The sequence below is a fragment of the Drosophila guanche genome, unplaced genomic scaffold, assembly GCF_900245975.1.
Source record: "Drosophila guanche unplaced genomic scaffold, DGUA_6, whole genome shotgun sequence".
In the NCBI taxonomy this organism is placed as follows: domain Eukaryota; kingdom Metazoa; phylum Arthropoda; class Insecta; order Diptera; family Drosophilidae; genus Drosophila; species Drosophila guanche.
In genome coordinates, this window is record NW_022995750.1 from 5,185,243 (window position 1) to 5,209,645 (window position 24,403).

Here is a 24,403-nt window from a genome sequence, read left to right on the forward strand (position 1 = left end):
AGAGGTAGAGCAAGCCTATCGCTCATAGTTGCCTGCCTTTCTCCGGTAACCCACCTAGCTCGCCCTCTCTGGACGTGTAATATGAGTTATGAGCGGTGGCTCGGGCCATGCACATACAGAGCTGTGTGCTCCTCCGCTTGTTTTTCCATTTTAAAAATTACTATATTTTGTTTATGAAATATGGAATGCACACACTATCATCTCACTGAAATTCTATAGCGTACAATACATATACAAAATTCTGGGGCACGGCACGCCAATATGGTAAGGCGGAAATGGATTTAGAATTTCCTCTCCAACGGCCACAGCAATATTCGATTTATATGCAACCAAAACATGACCGAAACTCATTTAGGCCAACATTTTCAGAGTTCTATCTTAGGCCAACATTTCTCTCAGAGGAAAGGCCTTTTGGGGTTCTCAGAGAAGAGGCCAAAGTGGGAGCTTGTTTGGGGGAATATCTAATTTCCTAAACCCCAAGTAAACAATTGCCTGGAGCGAGGCAACGGCGACAAAAACTAAATAGATATTCAGATATGCGTGAGGGATACAATTTGCCAATCAGCGATAGAAAATACCCCCAGCCTGGCATCAGGCAATAGCAAACCGCAAACCCTCTATCATCCGGAGAGCAGACTCCACCCAAGCACTTAACCACCACCCACACAATTGTCACTAGGGCAAACAATTTTGGCTAACGATTTCTTCTCCGTTTTCCGTTTTTCCGTCTTCCCCGCAGCGAGAAAGCTGATTTGAAATCACGCTCCGATAGCACGAGTGGCCCTCAAGGTGATTCGATTTACACGACGCCCGCCGGCTTCCATCATCACCAACAGCAGCAGCAACAGCAACAGCAGCAGCAGCAACAACAACAACAACAGCAGGCTGCGGCAGCGGCGGCAGTGGCAGCAGCAGCGGCCCTACATGCCGCCTCGCAGCATCCACAGCAACAGTATCCGGGACATGGATCGCCGGAGGCAATGAAGGTACGCATGGCTGCAATGATATTACAACCGCCCACTAGAGTCTAGCAGGCAATTGATAGCGAAACCAACGAACACCAAAACCAGAAACAATCACACGAACACGAACACGAACACCAAGACCAAGACCACGACCAAGAGCACCAACTTCCACACAACAGCCAACAAGAACTCGAACCGGAAGTGGATGACAGCCATGTTGGTCACAATAATAACAACAACAACAACCACAAGAGCTCCACAACGACCACAACGGGACTGACCAATAGCGATAATACGAATACTTTAGAGGCAGCCAAAAGTGGCAGCAGCAGCAAGAGCAACATTAAGAGCAGTAACAAAAGTAGCAGTAACAGCAACAGTAGCAACAATAGCGAGGGTTCCTTAAACAGTAGCAAAAGTAGCAGCAGCAGCAGCAGCTGCAGTAAGAGTATTGGAGATGTAGAGAACAATATGAATAGTGCACACAAGCCACCAAGTGCGGCGGCCAAGCTGCTCAATCTGAATGTGACCAACGAAGAGGAGGAAGAGGTGGAGGAACAAATTCTCCAGCAGAAGCAGAAGCAGAAGCAGCAGCAGCAGGAGTCCATCCTCTCGCCAGAGGAAACCCAATTGCTGCTGCAAAGGCTGAGCATTAACAATCCGTTCTATCGCTTCCGCAAGCAGAGTAACTCCTTGAAGGAGCTGCGACGCGTGAAGAGGCGGACCCAGGGCCAGGGCACACGCTCACGGTCCCGGTCCGAGGCGGATCTGGGACAAAAGGTGCCTCCGAGCATGCCCCAGAAACCACACCAACACAATGAAGCCAAAGTTGTAGTTGTATTAGACAGTAAGCAGCAGCAGGAAGTAGCCATAAGCCAGAATAGATATAGTTCGAGTAACGCTAGCCTTAAGACTAGATCCGTAAGCAGCTTAACAGCCTCCCAGGGAGCGAACGACAGCTCCACGGTGATCACGAATCCCTTTTCCATCTTCCACGATGATGAAATTCTTACTCTAAGTGTAAACACTCGACTGAGGAGTGCAGCGAGTGCCAGGAGTGCGCGACCCCAGCGCACAGGACGTGGCCTGAGGCGTCTGTTCGAGTCGCCGAGGCCGAATGCCAACCCACCAGATCATCATTATCTACACGGAGTGCCTGTGCGTCGCTTCGAGCGTCAGGACTTTGATCAAGATCATGAGCGACGAACCACCACGGGCAAGGCCAAGCGATCCAAGGCGATCTTCAAGCAGCTTTCGTTGAGGAAACTCCATCACAGATCCGAGGACCCACCCTCGCTGCCGAAACTGAAGCTCAGCTATCCCAATCGCACGCACAGCATCCAGAGCATGCGTGCAGCCGGCAGTGGAGGCTACGACATACAGCACACAGCCTACCATCCGCGACTGCAGACCCAGACGCCAGTCAACAACAGCAGCAGCACCGCTTGCAAGGCCAACTACTTTGAGCGGCTGCAGGCCAAGACGCGACAAGGCATCCAAAAGATACGCGACAAGTGCCGCAACTTTAAGACCAGCAGTGGCTCCGACGCAGGCTCTGGCAGCGAATTCAGTGGCTTCCACACCCTGGCGAAGGATGAAAGCTTCCGCTTCATCAGCGACCGCACACACATCTCCAACTACGAGTCGCGCTGCAAGCAGGCCACCATCTATAAGAGCTACAAGTCAGAGATTGACCTGAGCAAGAACCTCCACTACTTGGACGCCTACCTGGAGGAGAACTTTGACCAGCACCTGAGCACGACGAAGCAGTCGGCCCACTCAGTGGGTCGTGTGAGCGGCGCCCAGCGAAGGGCTTTGGCCACGCAGCCTCATCATGCCCATCCCCATCCACAGCCGGAGACACCGCGAAGACGCCACAAGCGCAGCCAATCGCAAGCGAATAATGGAGGACTTCCTGCCAACTACGAGAATCTGGGCACGCTGCCCATTGCCTCAAAGGCCACGCGGCGCACTGCGGCCCCCAACTCAGACTCGATGAGCAGCTCGGACTATGCCTCCGTGTTCAGTGGCCCAACAACGGCAAAGCGCGAGAGAGAGCTGCCGCCACCCCCGCCACAGTTGGAGCCACTGCCGCAGGCTGTGGAGGAATCGCGAGAATCCAAGGAATTCAAATTGCGCTACGAGCACCCGGACAAAATGTGCGAATACTACTTTGACAACCTAACGAGTTACGCGCTGGCTCTCGAGGAGAGCGAGGACCTGCTGCTGGCGGAAAGCGCCAAATCAGCGAGATTCTTCTACGGCGACGACGACGACGACGACGAGGACGAGGACGACGATGACGACCAGGATGAGGATGCTGTGCGAGTTGTAGCTGCTGGGATGGCGGCAGCTGCTGCTTGCGGAGAGCCTGATTATACGGCCCGGGACATACGCATTCGCGTCAGCGTCAACGAATGCGAAGACGCTGATTGGCAGCAGCCGACAACGTATAATGAGAATCTGGCCGAGAGCACATTCTACCAATCTCTCAATCAGCATTTGCAGCGACAGCAACAGCAGCAGCAGCAGCAGCAGGCCAGCAGGGTCGAAGAGGAGGAGGATGAACATCCGCAGAACGAGAACCACGAGGCAGACCATCTCCTTCTGGTCGGAGCTGCTGGAGCCGGTGGTGAGAGCTACCTGGACCACTTCCAGCGGCAGCGTGGCCGCAACGAATTCGAGCGTGCTCTGTCCTCTTCGCAGCACTATCCGCGCGGCGACTACTATGGATTTGGCCGAGGTGCAGATGTCGGGACGGATGAGGCCGTGTTTGCCACGAAACAGCGACGGGCGGACTTGATGGAGGCCCACTATGCCCGCAGCTATCAGGGGGAAGTGCGCGGAGGAGGAGGAGGCCCTGGAAGGAGCAGTAAGCCGGCGGCTACCCGCTATGGACTGGAGATGGAACGACGACAACCACCAATGGCAGGGGCAGTAGCAGGAGTAGGAGCAACAGGAGGTACCACCGCAATGCCAGCTACAACCGGCAGTGTCATCAATTTGGCTCTGCCGCAGGGACAAGGGATGGGAAGCGTAGGGCAAAGCCTGGGACTGGGTTTGGGATTGGGAGGGGATGCTCTGTATGCCACCAGCAGCAAGCAGCAGATAACGATGACGCCAACCGCAGCATCAGCAGCAGTTGCACTTGCAGGAGCAGCAGTGTCATCTGCCATGCCGCAGTTTCATCCGACAGCAACAACAGCAGCACCACCACCACCCACAGCAGCTGCAGCATTAGGTGTGGCAGCAGGAGGAACAACCGGAACCGGAAACGCAAACAATCGCTACATGCTGGAGAATTTGCGCAAATACTATGCGAATCAGCAGCAGCATCCACCCGCGCACTCCGTGAACTCCTCCTCACTATCCAATTCCTCCTCATCGAACTCGTCAATGTCGCAGCAGCAGCTGAAGCTGAATCTGAATCTCCCCAAACAGCAGCAACATTTGGTGCCCCGCCGCAACTCCAGCACCTCGAATGCCTCCTCCACAGCCGAAAACTTTGACACCTTCATAACGTTGCGCAATGCCACGGCAAATACGTCCACGGATTATCTATCCAAACAGCAGATGCAGCGTCGCGCCCAGCAGCAGTCAGTGCCGCTTACCTCCGCTCTGAACTATTACGGACACGGTCCGCCCACGCCGGCGCCCTCACTGACTCCGGCAGTGGCATACAATGGCAAATTAACGGCAACCGCAATGTTGTCACAAGTAAATTTAAGCAGAGCTGCCGCCACGCAGCAGGGCACGGGTACGGCAGCAACATCTGCCTCGCTCTTGCCACATCAGCATCAGCAGCATGCAAGGGCCACGGCAAAGCCAGTGACTGCATCAGGAGTCGTACCCGGACCCGGTGCCGGTGCCGGTGCCGGAGGCGAGAGCTTCATACTGGAATATGAATGTTAGCGCTCAATTAAATTGCTATCGATCGTAGGGACAGAGGATGAGATGTCTATGTGTATGTGGACTCAGATACGGATGAGGATGAGGATTCTGATTCTGATTCAGATTCAGATGGAGGACCCATTGAATTGCAATTTTTATGTTCTCGTTTGCTATTTGTGTGCCCTGCCAAAAATTACAATTACAAATTGGTCAAGTTGCCACATCGCTGATTAAGAGTCGTGTGTACAGATAGATACTGAAGCATCCTACAGATTGTAAGTGTGTAATATATGCAACAGAACGTAGAAGAGGCAGTGAAGGAGCGAGCATCGAGGGATATCGAGCAGCCAATTATTCTTATCAAATCAGAGAACAGACAAAACAAAAGGAAATCGTTTGAATGTTGCTTGTAACCACTCGAATATGTTTAAAGATAAATTAACGTAAACTACTGACAATAATGCAACCATTCAATTATAAAGATTTTGATCTTGCAAATCGAATATAGCATAAAGCATAGCGAATAATCGTAGCCTAAATGTATTAGTCACAATCTTTAGCAGGCAACAACGGATACAACTGAAGTCTAATCGAGATCGAAGCATAAATCAAATTTATAGTTAAATCAATTACAACACATACTCCTATACCATATGTATATGTGTATGTCTGATTGTATATCCGTAAGAAACACTAGACAAGAATCCCCTTGATGTATACTAAATGTACGAGTATCCTATAAAGATAACGAATTTTTCGAATATACCAACTTCATTTTTCATTTATCAAATCAACAAAAGAAAAAAAAGTTACTACAACTACAGACATATATCGAAGAAAAGAATCTAGTATCTATACATATTGATTGTAAAGAAGAAACCCCCGAGCACTTAGAGCTTCCAATTGATGAAACCCTAAAGAGAATATTCACATGGCTGCTGTTTGAGAATCTATAATTATATATGTTAAAGCTATTGATTTGACAAGAGAGACAGGGACAAAGAAAGAGGGAGAAGGAGAAAGAAAGAAGTTTTGAAGTATATGTTATGTAAATACAACTGCTACTAAAAAGGTGTACGAGCGAGGTCCCTTCAACGATCGGCTTTAATGAGCAGACAGTGCGTATGTGCAATATTTTCCCATTTACACTCACACATAGACAAACACATCTGTGCGTTCGCTTGTGCTGGCAGCCACATAAATATTTGCACAGGCGGCCAACAAAAAAAGGACTCTTTCAGAGGCTAACAAACAGACCGAATACTTTGGGGAGGACACATATAAAAGCTGAAGGAAAAAAGCACTGAAAAACCAATGGCGCGGCAGCGCGGCGGATCGGCCGCTCAGAGTATGTGAAATGTATTTCATTTCCATGCCACAACGCCTCGTCTGGGGGCCGGCCATGCAATTATCTGTGTGCGCGCAATTTATCTCATTTGCGGTTGAGTTATTTCCGACTGCAGCAAATAATACTACTCGTGCCACGTACCACTGCCCCTGCCTGCCAACCCCCCCACCGTCCAGAGAGAAGCAGACTTATTTTTTTGTGCCACAACTCCCCATCTCTTTGGCCCATTCCATATGCCGCAACACACTTTTCCGCTTAATTTACTGTCAGTCGGCAGATGCCTTGCCCCGGCTCTGGGCCTGTGTAACTCCGTTCAGGTCCGTGCAACTCCGTTGTCAGTTGACAACAGCAATTGCTGCATAATGCATGCCCCGGACTCTGTGTAAGTTCTCCTGTCAACGTTGCTGTCCTGCTGCCACAAAGAGATGGCGGCAACGAGAACATGTTTGTGTGCCTGGATGTGTGGAGAAGGCTTAATGCCTGTTTGCCTCCTGCAACAATAATAATTCATTGGCTGCTTTATGGCTGGCCATCAACTTATCGGCAGAGAGTGACCGCTCCGCCTCCTAGCTGCAACTGTTACAAATAAATGAATAAAAGTCACATTTAACTAGCTTACAAGCGGAGACTTCATCATTAACAGGCGATCGTTGAGGGGAACAACAGAAACAGCAAGGTTATACCCCCCACCAGATTATATAAAAAGGAAGAAAGTTTAATTTTCGGTTGGACAGACGACAAGGAACAGATACGACAGACACAACTGATACATAACCCATTACTTTTCACACAGAAACACTACTACACAAAGGCACACGATCTGAAATGAATCTGTGTCGAGGACAAGAACTGCCGCCAAGCGTGCATTTTGTACAACTTGAATTTTTTCACTTTTCTATAAACCTATATTATATATCATACATATATATATATATATATATACTGATAATGCCTAAGCCCAATGTTCGTGTGCGTTTGCGTTTGTTTAAGAAGCAACAACCAAAAAACAAAAGACAAACATAAAACGAAGTGACACACAAAGTGAGCGAGCAGCCTTGAGCTCAAAGTTTATTTAAGTTTACCGATGATATACACACACACACACATATATATATATATAGCATTTTCTATACATATATATGTACGTATGTACGTACATATGTGTGCCTATGGTTACATATATGGCATATGTACTTATAGGTGTGATCTTGGAACGCATTCATTATGTTTTACGTTAACATGCTAATGCTCTCATTTAGTTTACATTATATTATGTATATGTATGTATAACTTATGTTAATGATGTTACTACTACTACTACAACAACTATTACTATAACTACCGACATTTATTCGATTAGTTTTCCTTTTCGATATGAGATTGAGATTGATTCCCCGAAGGTGCAACAACTACCAAGTATATTGTAATACTATCTATGAAAAAAACAAAAACAAAAACGTAAAAAAAAAAGAAAAACAAAATATCAAAAGTACTCTATACTCTACTCTACACCATGCGGAATGTTTTACCTTGCCAGACCCACCCCCCCAAAAATATCCCCCTGTCAATGAACCATGTAAAGCATATTGAATCAAAGCAAATAATCCAGTAATCCTGTACTCCAGTAATATTTCAGTAATCCAGTAATGCTGTATAACCCAGTAAAGCAACTGTCTGTGCTCGATGCATTTTGTGCAACTCAAAACAATTCCAATTATGTTTCTGTTTACGTTTTCGTTTCTGTTTCACTGTTCTGTTGGCTCTCATTTCTATTACCATTTCCGTTTCCGTTTGGCATTTAAGTTCGCATTTGTGTGTGGGTGTGATACGAGCGTGTATCTCCTACAGAAATACACCTCACACTTTTTAACTGCCTGCTTTTGGGCGCTCGTGAGCGTGTCATAATATTTGTTATACCTTTCATTTTCTAAAAACATGCATCGCCTGCCCTACCCAACCCCGCCCTGCCTGTGTTTGTGCCTGTTTTTGTTTGATTAATAACCTGCAACATGTTTTTGCCTTATCTTTTCATGCTTTTATGTGTGTGTTTGTGAGTGGCGTGTGTTTGTTTTTCCTGAGTTTTCCCTATCTGTTGTCTTTATCTGGATCGCTGCCAAATGCTGAGAATGTAACCGCAACGAATGTTCCTGATTTTTGTGTGTGTACCATTACCGCCCCACACATCTCCCACACATGATATCTGATGTTTTTGAAATGTATTATTTTCCCCCTTTCCACACCTTTACGAGTCTTGTGATTATTTTTATTGCTCTCAGTACAAACAACAGAATTTACTACTTTCCTCCATATAGGATACTACACTTTATATGGACATGTACGTATGTTGGTACGTATGTATATGTACTTGTGAAGGTTATATTTTGTGTTCTTCTGCTCGTGTAGCATGTGTTTGTGTTTGTGTGTGTGCATCGAAAGTTTTCTTTGCGTTTTAATTAACCACAAAAGACAGACAGATTCCAAGAGGGCACCGAGTAAATAGTATTATCTTTTGCATACTTTTGCATTTGTTTGCCTGCTCGGAAAAACAAAACTCATAAATAAAATGGCCCCAGACACGCACCACAAACTGTCAGTGCATAAATCAGAAAACAACTTGCAACTTCTGGCCGACAAATGGCCCTGAGATGCTTGCCACTTCACTCGCCCGACTTCTGACGCCCGACTGCTGACTCCCGACTCGCAACTAGACAAAAGTTTTCGGCCCATCCGTCGTTGTCGACATCGTCTTCCTCATCCTCTGCGGCTGGAACATTTTGGAACATTTTCATGCAATTTGTTAAACGCAGCATAATTTCCCGGAATCAACAAAAACGTTTTCATTGCATCATTTAACAATTTGGCGCGCATTGCACAAACAAAAGAAGAAAATACGAGCTGCATGCGAGCTGAACTTTGCCCAACAGCTTTTCAGCTGCCAAGACTTTTTAGCCCAAGATGTGGATAACAAAAATCCCTTCTCCAGCTCTGCACAAGTTCTGCTAATCGCATAATCCAATTAGCTGTTTGCCACAACACTTTCATACTTTGTTTGGCCAACATTCGGGCCGTCCGTCAGTCGGGCCTAAAGGGCCGTTGGATAAGTTTCGTTATGCAACAAGTTACTTGCAAAATAATGATTGGCCCGGAAACTAGTTGCCCAAATCCAAATCCAAATCCGCATCTAAGTTGGAACGTATTTCAAGCCATGAGACTTTCTTATGGCCCAGCACCCCAAAAACACCCACACACACAGACACACCTTTAGGCACAAATAGAGATACAAGAAACACCCACCAAGCACTTGGCATGTCCACTCAACACGAATGCAATGCACCTTTTTTGCACTCACATTGGCAAGGGTTGATTTACTTGAAGATTCAAATGAATCTACTCCAAAATAAAGAATGCTTATCAAGACCATTTGAAGCTACTCCATTAGCTAGATCGATAGATATTCGCAATCATTGTTAAATCATTTCCGAACAGAAAACTTTCCATTTCATTCACAGGAGAGATTGATCCTTTAAAATACCATCTACATTCTGTTATTATTTTAATCCACTCAATAATGTGGAGGAGAATAACTTTCAACAATCACAGATTGTTATACACACTTAATGATAACAGAAATCATTGCTGATTGAGCGGAAAACCGAACGTTCTTTCATTAAAAAGATTAATTTGCCAAAAAACTATCCACATTCGAGGCATCCAAAATAAAAATAAAAATAATAAATTCATACAAAATTTCCTCTTTCCAATTTCACGCTCTGACAGTTGAAAGGAGTTTTCTTTTGCGGCCATTATGGCAGTTAATTACAAGCAATTAAGGACTCGTCTGAGCAGAGCTCAATAGCTCGAATATTTCCCATTTGTAGAGTGCAAACAAATCAAAAGGCAGTGCAAATGCAAATAATAGCAATACATATAATCACACCACCGCTTCTTTCGACCGCGTACCTCCGGTATGTGCCTCTAGACACCACCACCGACTCCATCGGCCATAGTCACACAACAGCAATCATCATAATTTGCAATTATTATAATTTCATTCCGCTGTCATTCATTAAATTGGTTTTCATTCATTTCGTTTTTATTGTGAAAGCGGAAAAATTCTCCTTAAATTGTGGACGAACAAAAATTAAATAAAGACACCAGAATACTACACAAAAAAGGCTCCATTTATTTAATTAACAAAATTAATTATTTTAAGAGCCGTACAGAAAAAATATGGGAAAGCGAGAACCAAATGCGCTTTATGCATATTGAAAAGTTGGAATCTTTTTCACGTCACGTTATTTGGTTCCGATTCGCTCCGATTTTTTGTTATTATGACACGTCCGATATTTTTTTGAGGGTGGGGCCAAAGAACATTTTTTTTAAGGATAATTAATTCCGTTTTTGATTTTTCGTAATACCGCCAATACATTCATCATCTGCATTGTGATTAACTGTGCTTGATTATTTGTTTTGATTTAAATGTTGTATGTTAAATGTAATCCGTATTATCCATTCAGTCAACCAAATTGTTAATTTCTCAACCTTAATAATACTCCCCCGATTTTAGTTGAAGGTAAAAATGTACGAAACGGAGCGTTTGCAGACGCCGATTAAAATTACAGTTCGGAAGTCGGGCTGCGATCCGCTGATTGAGGATACGGCCACTGGCATTAATTCTGAGAGCATTTGATTTCGTTCCGAGTCTCAAGTTAAAGCAATGTATAAATGTATGCACTTTGTATTAATTTATGATTTTATGTGTACAATAAATTTATTAATATTAATCTTAATATTTATTTTAGCAAAAAAAAAACTGCAAGCGACTTTAATTTAAATAAAGCGAATTTTATATATGATTTTGTAATCCAATTTTATTCTTTTAATTATTTTTTCCACTAACAAAAGCAGCATTGATATGTTTAACTCACCATTTTCCCAATTTTTGTCTCCTGCACAGAGTATTTGTAAGTTTTAAATCGATTTTGCTTTATGTTTTGCGATGTTATACTGGACAAATATTGATCTATATTCCCGTACAGGTCTTTTGATTAGTAAGTGTTGAAACTGCCTGGCGTATGCTCCATTAATTGGACCAACATATGCAAGAAATTAAAGGAAATTATTACTTTTACCATTTCGTTTTCCCCTACACTTTTTAGCGTTTATACAAGAATTAGTGGTACATAAAATCTGAAATTATTTCAGTCGAATTTACAGCTGCAAAGCCTTTAGACAATTTAGCCTCTATTTAATCCGTCTGATCCTTAATAATTGAGAGTAAATATATCAGAGAAGAAGAGTCCCTCCATTTCGTTCATTTCTTATATTGTAGATTTACAACCAGATCAGAACAGGTACATATCTTTAATTTTTAATAGTTTTTAAGAAACATTGATTTTGTGCAACAATTTAAATCATATTCAATATGATATATCCTCGATCTGGATTACATTAGCAGATCCTTTATTGATAGTCTTTTAAATATTAGAAAAGAGTTAGCTTAAAAAATCGTTCAGTTCCACCTGCATTATTCTCCATTCACACACACATACACAAGAGTAACAACACCTACAGGTATATGACTGTGTTTATTTGATATATATACCCACATTATACTCCCACATTTCGATCTAGCATTCTCTATCTCTCTCTCTCTCTGTCGCTCGTGTCTGTGGCATTTTGTCTATTTTGTTTGTATTTTTTTATTGAAAAATCTTCATGGAATTGTTTAAGCAAGAAAACAGTAAACCAAATTAAATAAAAAAACCGAACTACCCAAACCCCTCCCCGCAAAACAAATATGTTATATAAATATTTACATATATGATAATTATGAATAATGCAGAGCAAGTAATTTGTAGAAAGAAAGAAAAAGCAAAACAGCAAAAAAAAAAAAAAAAAGTGAAACTAAGGAGAATGGGAATAAGTAACATATTATGAATGAAACAAATTTATAACGAATAAAAAACACAAAAAACAATTCAATTTCGAATGCGTGTTTCTGCATTAATATTTATTCATTCTCGCATTCACATTCATTCGGCCCTGTGTGTGCCTGTATGACTTTTTGATGCCCTTGCAGAGAGAGGGTATTTATTATTTCATGAGCAGTTGCTCGGTCTGTCTGTTTCTAAGCCAACAAGCCCTATAAAATATATGGAAAACATTTAACATAACTTCTAAAGATAGTACATGATGTACATTCATACATCATATTGTATGTATGATCGAGAGATTTTTTTTTTTAAGTTGCATATGCATTTATGTACTACGCTCTATGCTAACAATGGATCTGCTGCAAGGGTATCCAAAGCTTCGATCTTCATTACTTCAAGTTGCTCCGTGCTGCAATTTGTTGCAGTTGCCGTTGCAGTTGCCATTCAGTTTCCCATTAATATTGCATTGGGTATTATTATTAATATTGATTTTGTTCTTTGGATTCCCCTTGTCTGTATCTGTGTGTGTGTGTCAGTACTCGTACTCGCATCTGTGTGTGCGTGCCTGCGTATCTATGTGCGTATGCTCTGGCTTGTGCAAACGTTTGGATAATTTTCTCCTTGTATGTATGGATGGATATGAAACAATAAAACATGTTTTTTCTCCTTTTCCAGTTATGTTTTTTTTTTGTGAATTGTGATTTATTCATGAGCGCACTGCGCTCTCTGCACTTACATCTCTTCACGCCCCTGTTTTTTGGCATTGGTTTTGATATGAATTTATTTCAAAGGTTTCCCCGTCTTAACCGCCCCTCACTGTTAGTTGATTGAAAATAATATTTTTTATACTTACACGCTCAAGTGTTTGGTGACTGCTGGAGTTTTAAGTAGATAAAAACAATCGAGCAGCTGATCAAATGACTCACCTACTCACAGATACACACACACAGACACACACATACACACACACACACACACACACACACACACGAAAACACCCACGAAACTCACATAGATACACATATACTCTGACTATTTCTGGCATATGCTTTAACTTAAATTTGATTATGAATTTGAACATGAAAACTCTTGCTGTGATGACTGTGATTTGTGTTTTATAAACAAATACCTAGAACTAATAACCGAAACACGTATGAAAATCTTTTAAGCATTAGCTAACACTGGAAAGAAGCAAAGGAGAAAGCTAGTACATATAACAGATAGAGAAATAAAGAATCGAGCAGTGGAAAAAGCAGAAGAAGATCAGAGTCTAGAGATTCCCCCCGATTCGGAGTGATTTATTTGTCGATTTTCAGTGTAACTTTTTTGTGATTTTTCTTTTGCATTACGTGGACTTGGTGAGCAAATATCCACCCCAGAACCCATAGCCAACCAGCCACCCAGCCCGCCCAGCCCTCGTCTTGTTCCAACCTCTCTCTTACTGTCTCTCTCTCTCTCTCTCTGTCTCTCTTGTCTCTCTCTCTCTATACATCCATATATATATACTTATATATACGCATACATGTAAATTGTTTAATTGATATGAATTGATTGATTGATGATCTTGACCTTGAATATATATATATATAAAAACCACCTAAATATATATATACCAGATATACTAATGAATATAAATATTTATGTAAAGGATTACATTTTTTCTTTCTCTTTTTGATGAACTTTCGATGATGTAATAATAAGCGAATGGACTGAATTGAATTTTACTTTGATATCAATATATATCCAGCATACACCCAAGATACACACACAAAAATCCCACACGAATATATATATAATATATATACTATATACGTATATATAATGCCGGAAGTTGGTGACATTCGTTCCTCGTTCGTTCGTTCGCTCGCTCGCTCGCTCGTTCGCTCGCTGATTGATGATTGATGATCGTGATTTGCCAATTAAAAATACTAACTATATATTGTATATGCCATATACTCGTATACCTAACCCACCAAATCCCCAAAGAACACGCACACACTCATACAATGTCCAACACTTTTCGATGAGCTGAATCATGATTTGTTATGTGGTGCAAGCGGAATACGAACAGTTTTTCATTGGAATTTTTGTATACTTTTATTGCATTTTCATTTCGAATATATCTATACACATCTACACACACGCCGATCCATATACAAATATCTCTATATATATTTGATTAAATAATGAATTATATTAAAGATCTAGCCCATAGTGTACGCATCATCCAGTGCATATTGTAATTTTAAACTGAATGTCTTTCTTGTGATCAACCGAAGAGATGTCTCCCGCCCGAAACTACACTATAGACACCATTCCTGCCCCAAGAAGTAGGCAATAAAACCCACACACATACTCACAGCCACGTACACCAAGTCACATCTTACTCGCATTCATACCTTGACACACCCCTATATCCCTACATAAGTGCGCACCTCCTTCCCTTCTCTCTCTCTCCTTTCTGTCTGTTACATCTAAGCCAAAGCACGTTCATTCTTATTGCTCTTTTTTATTGGATTCCACACTGCGTATACTTGATATTTGAAATGCTGCACCACTGCTATCCCTCTAACTCTCTCTCTCTCTCTCTCTATCTCTGTTGCACTGCTCTCTTCATCACACTTTATCTCCCTCTATCTCTGATGTGGCGCAGATGCCACTGGAAAAACTCATTATAAATGAATTAAGCCAGCAATTAATAATTTCACGTTCAATTTAAGTTGGTAAATGAATTAATGTTGTCCCAACCCCATAAAAAAAAGCCATCAGAGCCATCACAACCACCAGAGATAACACCGAAAAAAAAACATAAGCGAATGCCTAACCTCCATAACCCACTGACACGCCCATACTTCCAATCTCCCAAAGCCACGCCCCTACTATAAGCACCTCCTGCACCGCATCTTCCCTATATTTTTTCGTACACTTTTCGCAACGCTTTTGTTAACGTAGCCTCTAAGCCAAGCTTGTGCCACTGCCTGCACCGCACCAACATATTGCAACAGTCTGCCCCCAAAAGTAATTTCCATATGGATCTCTTTTTTACTCCATTGTGTGTGTGTGTTGTTTGGAAACTAGTTGCAGAGCAAAACTTTTTTTAATGTACATAGTACCTACTCTACTCTCCGTTTTTGTTAGTTGGTTTTTCAGTTAATTGCAATTTGAAGTATATTTTAGATAACGTAAAAATTAAATTAAGCATTTCACCTGCAGCCACAGAATTATAATTTATATTATTCTCTGTCTGTCTCTCTCAGTGTCTGTCTATCTGTCTCCGTCTGGTTGTTGTATTTTATTAGTTTAAAACCATTTTTGGAATTGGAAAAAGTTCATTTCGCTTTAGTTTGGATCACTTTTTTCCTCACTCAAGTGCACTAATTATAAGTTTTCTAGTTGAATTATAATTTTCATCCGACCACTATTTCTATCTCTCTCTCTCTCTCTCTCTGTGTCTGCACCACTCTTGCACAAAAAAGAAATAGAAATAGTACAAAAAATGATAGCCCGTTGCACACAGCACAACTTTGATTGAAATTGTGTATGGAAAATGTATAGAGTTTAGTAGTTCATAAATATATATTATATGCATAAGAGATCTCCTAGTTTAAGCGCCTTGTGAGCTTTTATCAGCAGAAATCAATAACTTCTTTCAGTGGATAAAAACAATGTAAGTACGCACGGTGGCATCGAGATAATTTTTCACACATATGTTTAATGACAATCGACCTGCTTTTATGTACATACATATATTCTCTTTGATATTCCACTCTTGAAATGTTTCTCAGGCGTCACGTGGCCCAGAACCTGAATGTGGCTCCGGATATGATTTATTCGTAGCCTCGATAGTTGACTCTCTGGCGTCATTGCCTTCTTATGTCCTCGTTATTCGTGTGCCTTCATTTCAGCGATGCTTTAATGCCTCATTGCATTCACAAATACACACTGACAGGCCCCAGAATCGTCCGTCTGTAGAGGAGAGCTACCAGAACCCATACTGCAACAGAGAACACATAATGCCTTGGCAGTAATTTTATTACATCTTTTGCTGGACTTCTTTTGCTTCTTGCTACAGCATTTGCCTGCCGCTGATGCTCTTCGTGCGTGGGAAATGTCTGAAAAGGAAAAACGGGAAAAGTTGTTCTCTAAAGAAGTCATACATACCCTATTCATGGCTTGTTTCTGATTGAAAGAAGATCTACTTTCGAATGATATTATTGAAAAATGACCTTTACACCCATCCCTGCATTTTTAACGACTCTAAAATGCTCTCGTTTCTTTTAAACTGCCTTAAATTGATTTGCATCCTCAAGGCTGCTCAGAACTGTCATCACCATCAAAGCGTAAAGTTCCAGGGTATTGTCGCTTGCTCAGACGTTAATAAATTTGATTATTTTTATGTTTCGCCGTTTCCGTCTCAGTTGGTGCCGCATCTTCGCTGCAAGTAGAGAATTTTATTGTATTTCGTTTTAAGTTCAATGCACCATAAATTTTCCAACAAAAAAAAGGATTTATGTTGCAATACTGCCCCCACCAGCCCCAAAAACTCCCACAACATTCCCTTCTGCCTTGCGTTGCACCACTCGACACAGCCATAATTTATTGCGTATGCATTTCCGCTCTGAGTTCATCCAGCCAGGCCAGTCGATGCTTTCAATGTCTTAAAGCCTTTAATTTAGCCATTCAGCATATATAGCTCTATCTTTATGCCAGTCCTTTGTTCTGTGAAAAATCGGAAAACAATTGGTAATTGAGGGAAACTTTTCGGACCCCCTCAAATAAACTCTAAGCAGCGACAGGAAAGTTGTCTTTACAGGCCGCGTGAACTGCTGTGTGAAAAGCGGAATTTCCCAACAGGAAAGCAACATGGAAAGCCCATAAATTCATGCAGCTGCTGCAACACCCCCACTCTCTCGCATTCACTCTCTCACTCTCTCTAGACTCTTCTTTTTGTGGAAAACTAATGACAAGCCCCTGGAAAATGAAGAAACAATGCGCGCATAAATTACGCTCAAGGCGTTGCCCCGAAATTGCATAGCAATGGCTTGGAAGCGAAAACTAAACGCAGAGAGAGGAAAAAAATAATCTCAACTGACACTAGAAGTGGCATAGAATGGTAGAACGGTGGAGTGTTGCAGGAGTAGCAGAAGTGGTGCAGGATGGAGGTGGTTCCCTCTGGAGAATTGTGGCACACAATGGGGCATCAAATTACAGTAAACAACAAACAGCAGGCAAAGTCGAACTCGACTTGGCAGACAACTGCCACGCCCAGCCGCCGAGCCGAACTTTGCATTGTCGTGCGGCTCGGGGTTTTTTGTTTCAAAGTGCCACACGGCGTATACGCAATTTGTGGGATTTCGTATGTGCGTGTGTGACTGTGTGTGTGTGTGTCTATTGTAATTTGGCGCCATTATTAAAAATCCTTTATGACGCCTGGCAACGTCGCAGCAGCACCTGCCGCCGCTCAGATTTCAGTAAACGCATTCTGTGTGCTCTAATTGCGCCATTAAAAGATGACAAACAAAAACCCCAGAACTCAGACTTCGTCTCCAGATCTCCAGCGGTAGACTCCTTGCCAGACCATGGCTCAGGGCACGGGGAACACTGGATTCGGGCGGTTTTTTTGGCTGTGTTGGATTCCCATCTCCGTCTAAGACAAAAGCCAGGCACCAGGAACAACAAGAGCGAGAAGCAAAAGCCATTTAATATGGTTTTTATGTGTTGCCATTCTCTCTCGCCAACACTTGCCTTACTCTTTTCCATGAATACTCTTGCAGGGGATATTACGATTTGTAAAAGCGTAAGCAGGAGGAATATAGCTAGTACTTTTCTTACTTAAGCTGCAATCAGTGTAGATAATTCGGATCTCGGTTGCTAAAGATAATGCAATCTGTTGCCTGCCAACCGATCATTCCATGAAGTATCTTTCTTTTCTTGCACAGACAAGCCAATTAAATCAAAAAAAAGTGTATCCAACTCCGATGACAATATCATCTAGGGTCGTCTAGGGTATCTATTCCTTCAACTAGCAAAGCTTTCTTTGCCTTTTGTTCTCACTCTTTTCTTCTCAGTTTTGGTACTTATGTGGAGTGGTGGAGTGTGGAGGATGTCATAAATGGCATGCTTCATGGGAGTGTTCTCTCTCTGTGTGTGGTTTGGTATGCGTAAAGTTTCCGCCCTGCCTCCACCTCTGCCACTATAAATGTAATTTATGTGTGTGTGTTTGCAGGTGCATTTTATTTTTTAATATGGCGCCACCGCCAGGCAAACACCACACACAAAATTTGCATTTTATGAGCTTCGCTTCCTTTTTTCGGCTTCCCCAAGTAAAATAGTAAATATACACACAACTAGTGGCCGTAAAACTAATTCAAACACGCACCGGTTTGACGTCCAACATCCCCTCTATCCCTTTTTCTACCCTTTCAGGTTCCAACTTATTTCATCAGTACATAACAAAGTCATTGTGTTGACTGAGTGCCTGGACGCACAGGAGCGGTGCATTTTGATTTTGAAAACGATCATAAATGCTGCAGATTGTTAACAGTATTTAGCGCCATTAAAACTATTACGTGACCTTTTCACTTGGCAATTAATCACAGTGAGAAGTGAATATTCCAGTAACTAGTTTCATTCTTGGGTTCCATCTCAACATTGCAGAAGTCATGCGATTACCTAATAAATACTTCGAATTACGGTTGGCTCATTCCCGCCACAAGATGCCTGAGCAATATTTGATTACTTTCCATACCCAGCGTGGAATTTAGACAAATTTATGTTCTCACTCCCGAGTAGCCTCCAGAACGAGTTAAGGAAACTACCAACCCATTGCGATTAGCTGAAACCTGGTTAAAATTCGCTAACAGCCGACCAAAACCATCCTTGGGTGTTTCCTTTTTGCTGGTGCGGCGACTGCCTTATTGAAAAATTAAACTTGTAATCAAATTTAATGACTTGGCGGTTTTTTTTAATAAAACCACAAGAAACGCCCGCAATTTAAGCGCAAATTTGTGTTCATAATCACAATTTTGGTACCTTTTTTGTTTTTCTTTTTGCTGGAATTTTTGCTTCTGCTTTTGCTGGTTTTTTGGTAATGACCACACGGAATATTTTGGCTTAGTGCTGGGAACCTCTAAGTTTCCTTTTGCACGCCCATTCGGTGTGAAGAGAGATCGGGAGAGGACCCGCACAGTGCGTGCAATAAAAAGTAACGAGGCTGTTAACATTAAAGCAAACGTTTGCCTTTCACTCTGGTCAAGAAGTCAGACTGAAAGGAGGCTGAAAGAAAAATACCTACAGACAGACGATGACGAAGGCGTGGGGCTCATGGCCGACTCATCGAGGTTAAGTCGGGGCGTTAATATTTAAATTTATATTGCGGCCGGAGACGGTGCTGGAACCGGTGTTTGGGGCGTCAGCCATGGTCATGGCAGTCGCACGGTCTTCTCGTTTGGCCATCAATTCAGCGTTTAATGCCTGCGCAAATATTTGCGCAATCAGCAAACAAAACAAGCAGCGGTCGTCCACTGTTTAAGCAAAGCAATTGACCGTTGTCCGAGTCTGGGTCCGGGTAGGGCACACCGATACGGACACGAATACGGACATGGACACGGGCAGGAGGGAACACGATGAGAGCGACACGACCGCAAGTTGTATTTCCGGTTGACCCCGTGCTGGTGCTCGTGCACATTCCAAAATGGGCAACGGATGCCGTGGCAGGTGTGAGGGCCCCCTTTTTTTATTTGGGGACCAGACCAGCCCGTCTGATGGGCACACTCTCCCACTGGCACGCTCTTTCGCTCTTTCTGTGTATCGCAATGGTGTTGTAAATATCAGTGTTAATCATTTAATTAAACTACCTTTTGCTGTCTGCCACATTTTGGGTAATTTATTTTGCTTTCGAACAATTACCGCCTCAATATGCTATCTGTTATGGGGCCATTATTCTGGATTTACAGCGGGGCGTATGCGAAATATTACAAGAAATGACGGTGGCATACTTTTCTGGATACTCCGGTTCTAGAGGCACGCATCTTGTATTTACTATAACCATTTGGCCCCGTTTTTCCGTTTTCCGTTTTATTTAAAACTGAAATAAGTACGTGCCACCCCTTCGGAAGGAGCAGCAATGAAAAGCGTAAAAATTCCTGCATTCTTGCAGTGGCAGAGAGCCGTAAAAAGTTTTTTTGGTAAACGCATTTCAAACACTCGCCGAGATAGTTATTACAATTGTACGATACACAAAGCGGCAACAGCAGCAACACAAGGACGCGTGTTGTGTAGATGGCGGTGGGAGGTTGGGGGAACTTGCTGCATTTTCTTCGAATGAAATGCAAAACGAGCAAAGCCATCTTCCACTTCTGTTGCAACAGCAACAGCAGCAGCAGCAGAAGCATCACCAGCTCAAAGTAATATTTACAAAAGAATATTCTCGTTTCTTTATTTTTTGATACTCCTCAATGGGAGAGGGACATGGGTGTATTCGACAATCATTGGAATACTGGTCTTTTCTGTACGATACATCTTGACTTTACAGTGTCCATTTGGGGCATGGAATGTCTTTTTCCTTCACATTGCTACCCCCTAGTAGCGGGGGTATCTTCTAGTCGCAATATCGATTCAATCACTCCCATTTCCTTCTATTTAGTTTTATTTTCGTTCTCTCTCCTTTTCTTTGTAGTGCAGTGGATTCAGGATAGAAGCCATTTTTGAAGTGCAGTTAGCTTTGATCGGTGTGGGTGTTGGCGGCAGAGTGTGTTTCGCTTCCTTTGCTATTGGGGTGGAGGTGGTTACGGTGATTTGGGTGCCGGATGTAGCCGAGCTTAGCGGAAGCTTGGCTGCAACTGTCGTTGTCCCTGTCCCTTTCCCTGTCCCTGTCACAGCTAACGCTCACCCAATCTCTGTCTACATCTGTGTGCTGTCTCTGTCTGTGAACCTAACATCCGCCGGACAATTGATGAAAGCTTTTGTTGTTGTATGCAGAGTGGATTCCAGTTGGAACTCCACTGGCAGTGGCAGTGGCAGTGAACCGGCTCTCGTCCGCGTCCGCGTCTGTGTCCGGGTCTTGCTTCTCGGCGAAGTTTAGAGCAAGTTCAGTTACCATTTGCCGTGTGGAAAACTTTGTGCAGTTGACAGGGGATTGAGGGGGAGCAGGGGCGGATGGTAGAGTACCGTTTTTATCCAAGAGGTCCTGCGGATCGTCGCCTGATGTTTTTCGTTTCGTTTCGCGCCAGCAGCAAAGTGCGGAGCTCAAAGTTTTGTTTACAAAGTTTTCAAATTTTTGTGGCACTGAGTTGAGCTTCCGTTGAGGCAGCTCCAACCCTCCATTCACCATTCTCCATTCTCCATTCCCCATTCCCCTCATTCCCATTTCCGGCTGGTGGTGCTGCTGCTGCTGTTGATGATGTTGCTCTCTCGTTTGGCGGCTGTCCTGTCCAGGAACCGAGGTCCTTGTCCCCTTCCCGGGTACTGCCACAGCTGGTCGTTTCGATTCTTAGTCATCCATCATTAGCCAGTGCCAGTCAAGCGCCAAATGCCGGCCACAATTATGTGGCATGTCTATTAAATTTCCATCAATTTGCTGAGCAGCAACTAAATGATGCAGAAAATGCAATGGAAATGGCTGAAAAAGTGCCCCAGGGTGCAAGGGGGTTGGAGCATGGAGTGGGTGCACCACTTACTTACGCGCTTATTTGCCTGCACTCGAAAAAGACAGAGAGAGACAACGCCAGGACATGTAGACATCCTGAGGCGGCTTCAGCTGCGACCCTCCTTCTGCTCTTTCAAGTTGTCATTGCGCGTAAAATTATGTCAATGCCTGTCAACTTTTCTGTTCCAAGGAGCTGCAAGTTTCCTTGAGAAGTGCACCCTGTAGTGTCTTTGAGAGTGCATTGAGTGAACGACTGAAACTTTGCCCCTGCTTCCTATATGTGTGCGTTATTGACTATGCATAAGTGCATTTTCAGAGCTTCTCAGAGAAAGAGACAGACAAGATAGCGAAACAGTTGCCGTTCCTTTGTGGCCAGGAGGGAGGTTGGCGGAAACTTTTTTAATTTAATGTAAAAATTACCGAGTCAGCCTCAAGCACAACATACATACGAACGAGGGAAGAAACTGCTTCTCCCTGAGGACCAAGAGTCATTTAAATGCGACAACTTCGTGGGTTGCAGCTAAAGGGCACTTTTTGCTCCAAATTAGCCTGGTTAATTAGCTATATTTTTCTCCACGAATGCGGGCAACTGCCTGCCACGTATTCCCCGGTTAAATTTAATAAGTTTCTCGCTCGAAAAATTACTCTGCTGCCTGCCCCATGCCCCGTGCCATAATGCCTGCTGCCTGTCCTCTTGCCTGCCTGTCACTGCATCCATGCATGAAATCCCCAGTGAAAGTAACCCAAGGAATTGGCTTTAATATAAGTTGTGGAAACACAGTCTTCCCCCACTTGAAGCTCACAAGGCGTTAGCCTCTGCATTTTGGATGTACTCGTACTAGATGTAGTCGTAATTGTAATACTAATCACACTCCATGTAAATATTGTACTTGTGTAGTTTAAGTTTTCTTTCTTTTGATTTATTTATTTAAAAATGCACCAAGTAGTCGAGGCACTTGTAAGTGAGTCGTCAAAGCTTAGCTGCAATAGTACTTACGACTATATGTGTGTATATATATATGAACTACCTAACTGAACAATCAAGAAACCGAATAGAACTAAATACATACTTCAAACGGGATGTCCCCACAACTGACGCACTTTTTCCCCTACTCCCCACACCGAATCAATCAGTGACACACACAAAACACACACACACGAGGATACCTAAGTATACTATCTGAAAAGAAGAAACAAAAAATATATATATTTTATATACTTATATATCATACACAACTTATATGATAAGTGTCTACTCTTTTCCTTTTTTCGTCTCTTTTTACGCTCTGACATTTCATTTTCCAACCAAACCACCACAACCAACCGCCAACCAATGCGCATTTTAACCAATCCACCACCACCACCACCACCACACGCACACCACAAATTGTAATGTGAAACCACCAACACAACAACAACAACAATTCCCCCACCACCAACAACCAAAAATCAGAGCGTACCAGTACTACGCACATTTGGCGGTCATCACATCGCGTAGCGGGAGCGGGAGAGGGAACTGGTGGTTGTGGCTAGCGCCACAGCAACAGTTCCTCAAGGAGTAGGAGCACCAGCACCACTGGGAGCACCGAGCTGCTCCTCATCGACAGCCACGCCATCGGGTACACCACCAATGCTGCCACCGCTGCCCAACGCTTTCATTGCCATCAAAACGAAGTCCGAGTGCAGCAACAGCAATCACAGCTATAGCCACAGCAACAACAGCAACAGCAACAACAGCCTCACGCTGCACAGTGGCAACAACAGCTTCAAGTCGAACGGAAACGGAAATGGTAACACTAATGGCAACAACAACACGAACCGAAGATCCCCACAACCGCAGCAGCCACCGCCGCTGCCGATGAAGAATGGATCCAAGCAGCAGGTCAATGTAGAGTCGCACTATCAGCATCTCAGCTACAATGCTGGCCCCCACATGCCACATCCCAGTGGCTCCAGCACTCGCAACACACTCGATCGCAAGCAGCAGAGCGGCGGAGGCGGTGGCGGTGGCGGAGGCGACTACTGCACCCAGATAAATCCACACTATCTGCAGACATTCGACAGCCTGGATCACTACAGTGTGGCCACAATGCAGCAGCAGCCGCTGCGCAGCCAGTCCAAGTCGCAGATCTACAGCTACGGTAGCAGCGGCACTGCCAGCGACCACTCGAATCCCCAGCTGCATGTGCAACAACAGCACCACAGCCTCAAGCACACCAAGCACGGAGGCAAGGGCCACAAGAGCGGCAAGCATAGCTCCAAGAATGGAGGCAGCAACAGCAAGTCGCAGGACGACTTCAAGGCCATGCACAAACAGCAACAGCAGTCCCAGCACCAGCACCAAAAGTGCAACAACGGCAACAAGGCAATCAAGCGGAATGGTTGCAGCAATCAGGTGCTGCCCCAGCCGCCACAATTGCAGCAGCAGCCACACTACACGAGCTCCAGTGATAGCCTACCATTTGATAATAACTATTATTAGACGCACACCCCCACACACGCACACACTCCGCTACTGTAACACGCAACACTAACGCTAACACGCCACACCCACACCCACACCTACACCTACACCTACACATATGTAGCCCGCGCTTCGTTTGGTACAGGGTGTTCC

At 43.6% G+C, this 24,403-nt stretch overlaps 1 protein-coding gene across 1 annotated transcript in view; it reads left to right on the plus strand.

Moving 5' to 3' along the window:
- The window catches only part of LOC117586449 (irregular chiasm C-roughest protein), a 73,439-nt gene extending 49,053 nt beyond the window's left edge, over positions 1–24,386 (plus strand). The window contains 2 exon segments of the mRNA XM_034276491.1: positions 740–986; positions 23,240–24,386. Coding sequence (XP_034132382.1) covers positions 740–986; positions 23,240–24,268 — 1,276 coding nt within the window. The 3' untranslated portion in view covers positions 24,269–24,386.
- The last annotated feature ends 17 nt before the right edge of the window (positions 24,387–24,403 follow it).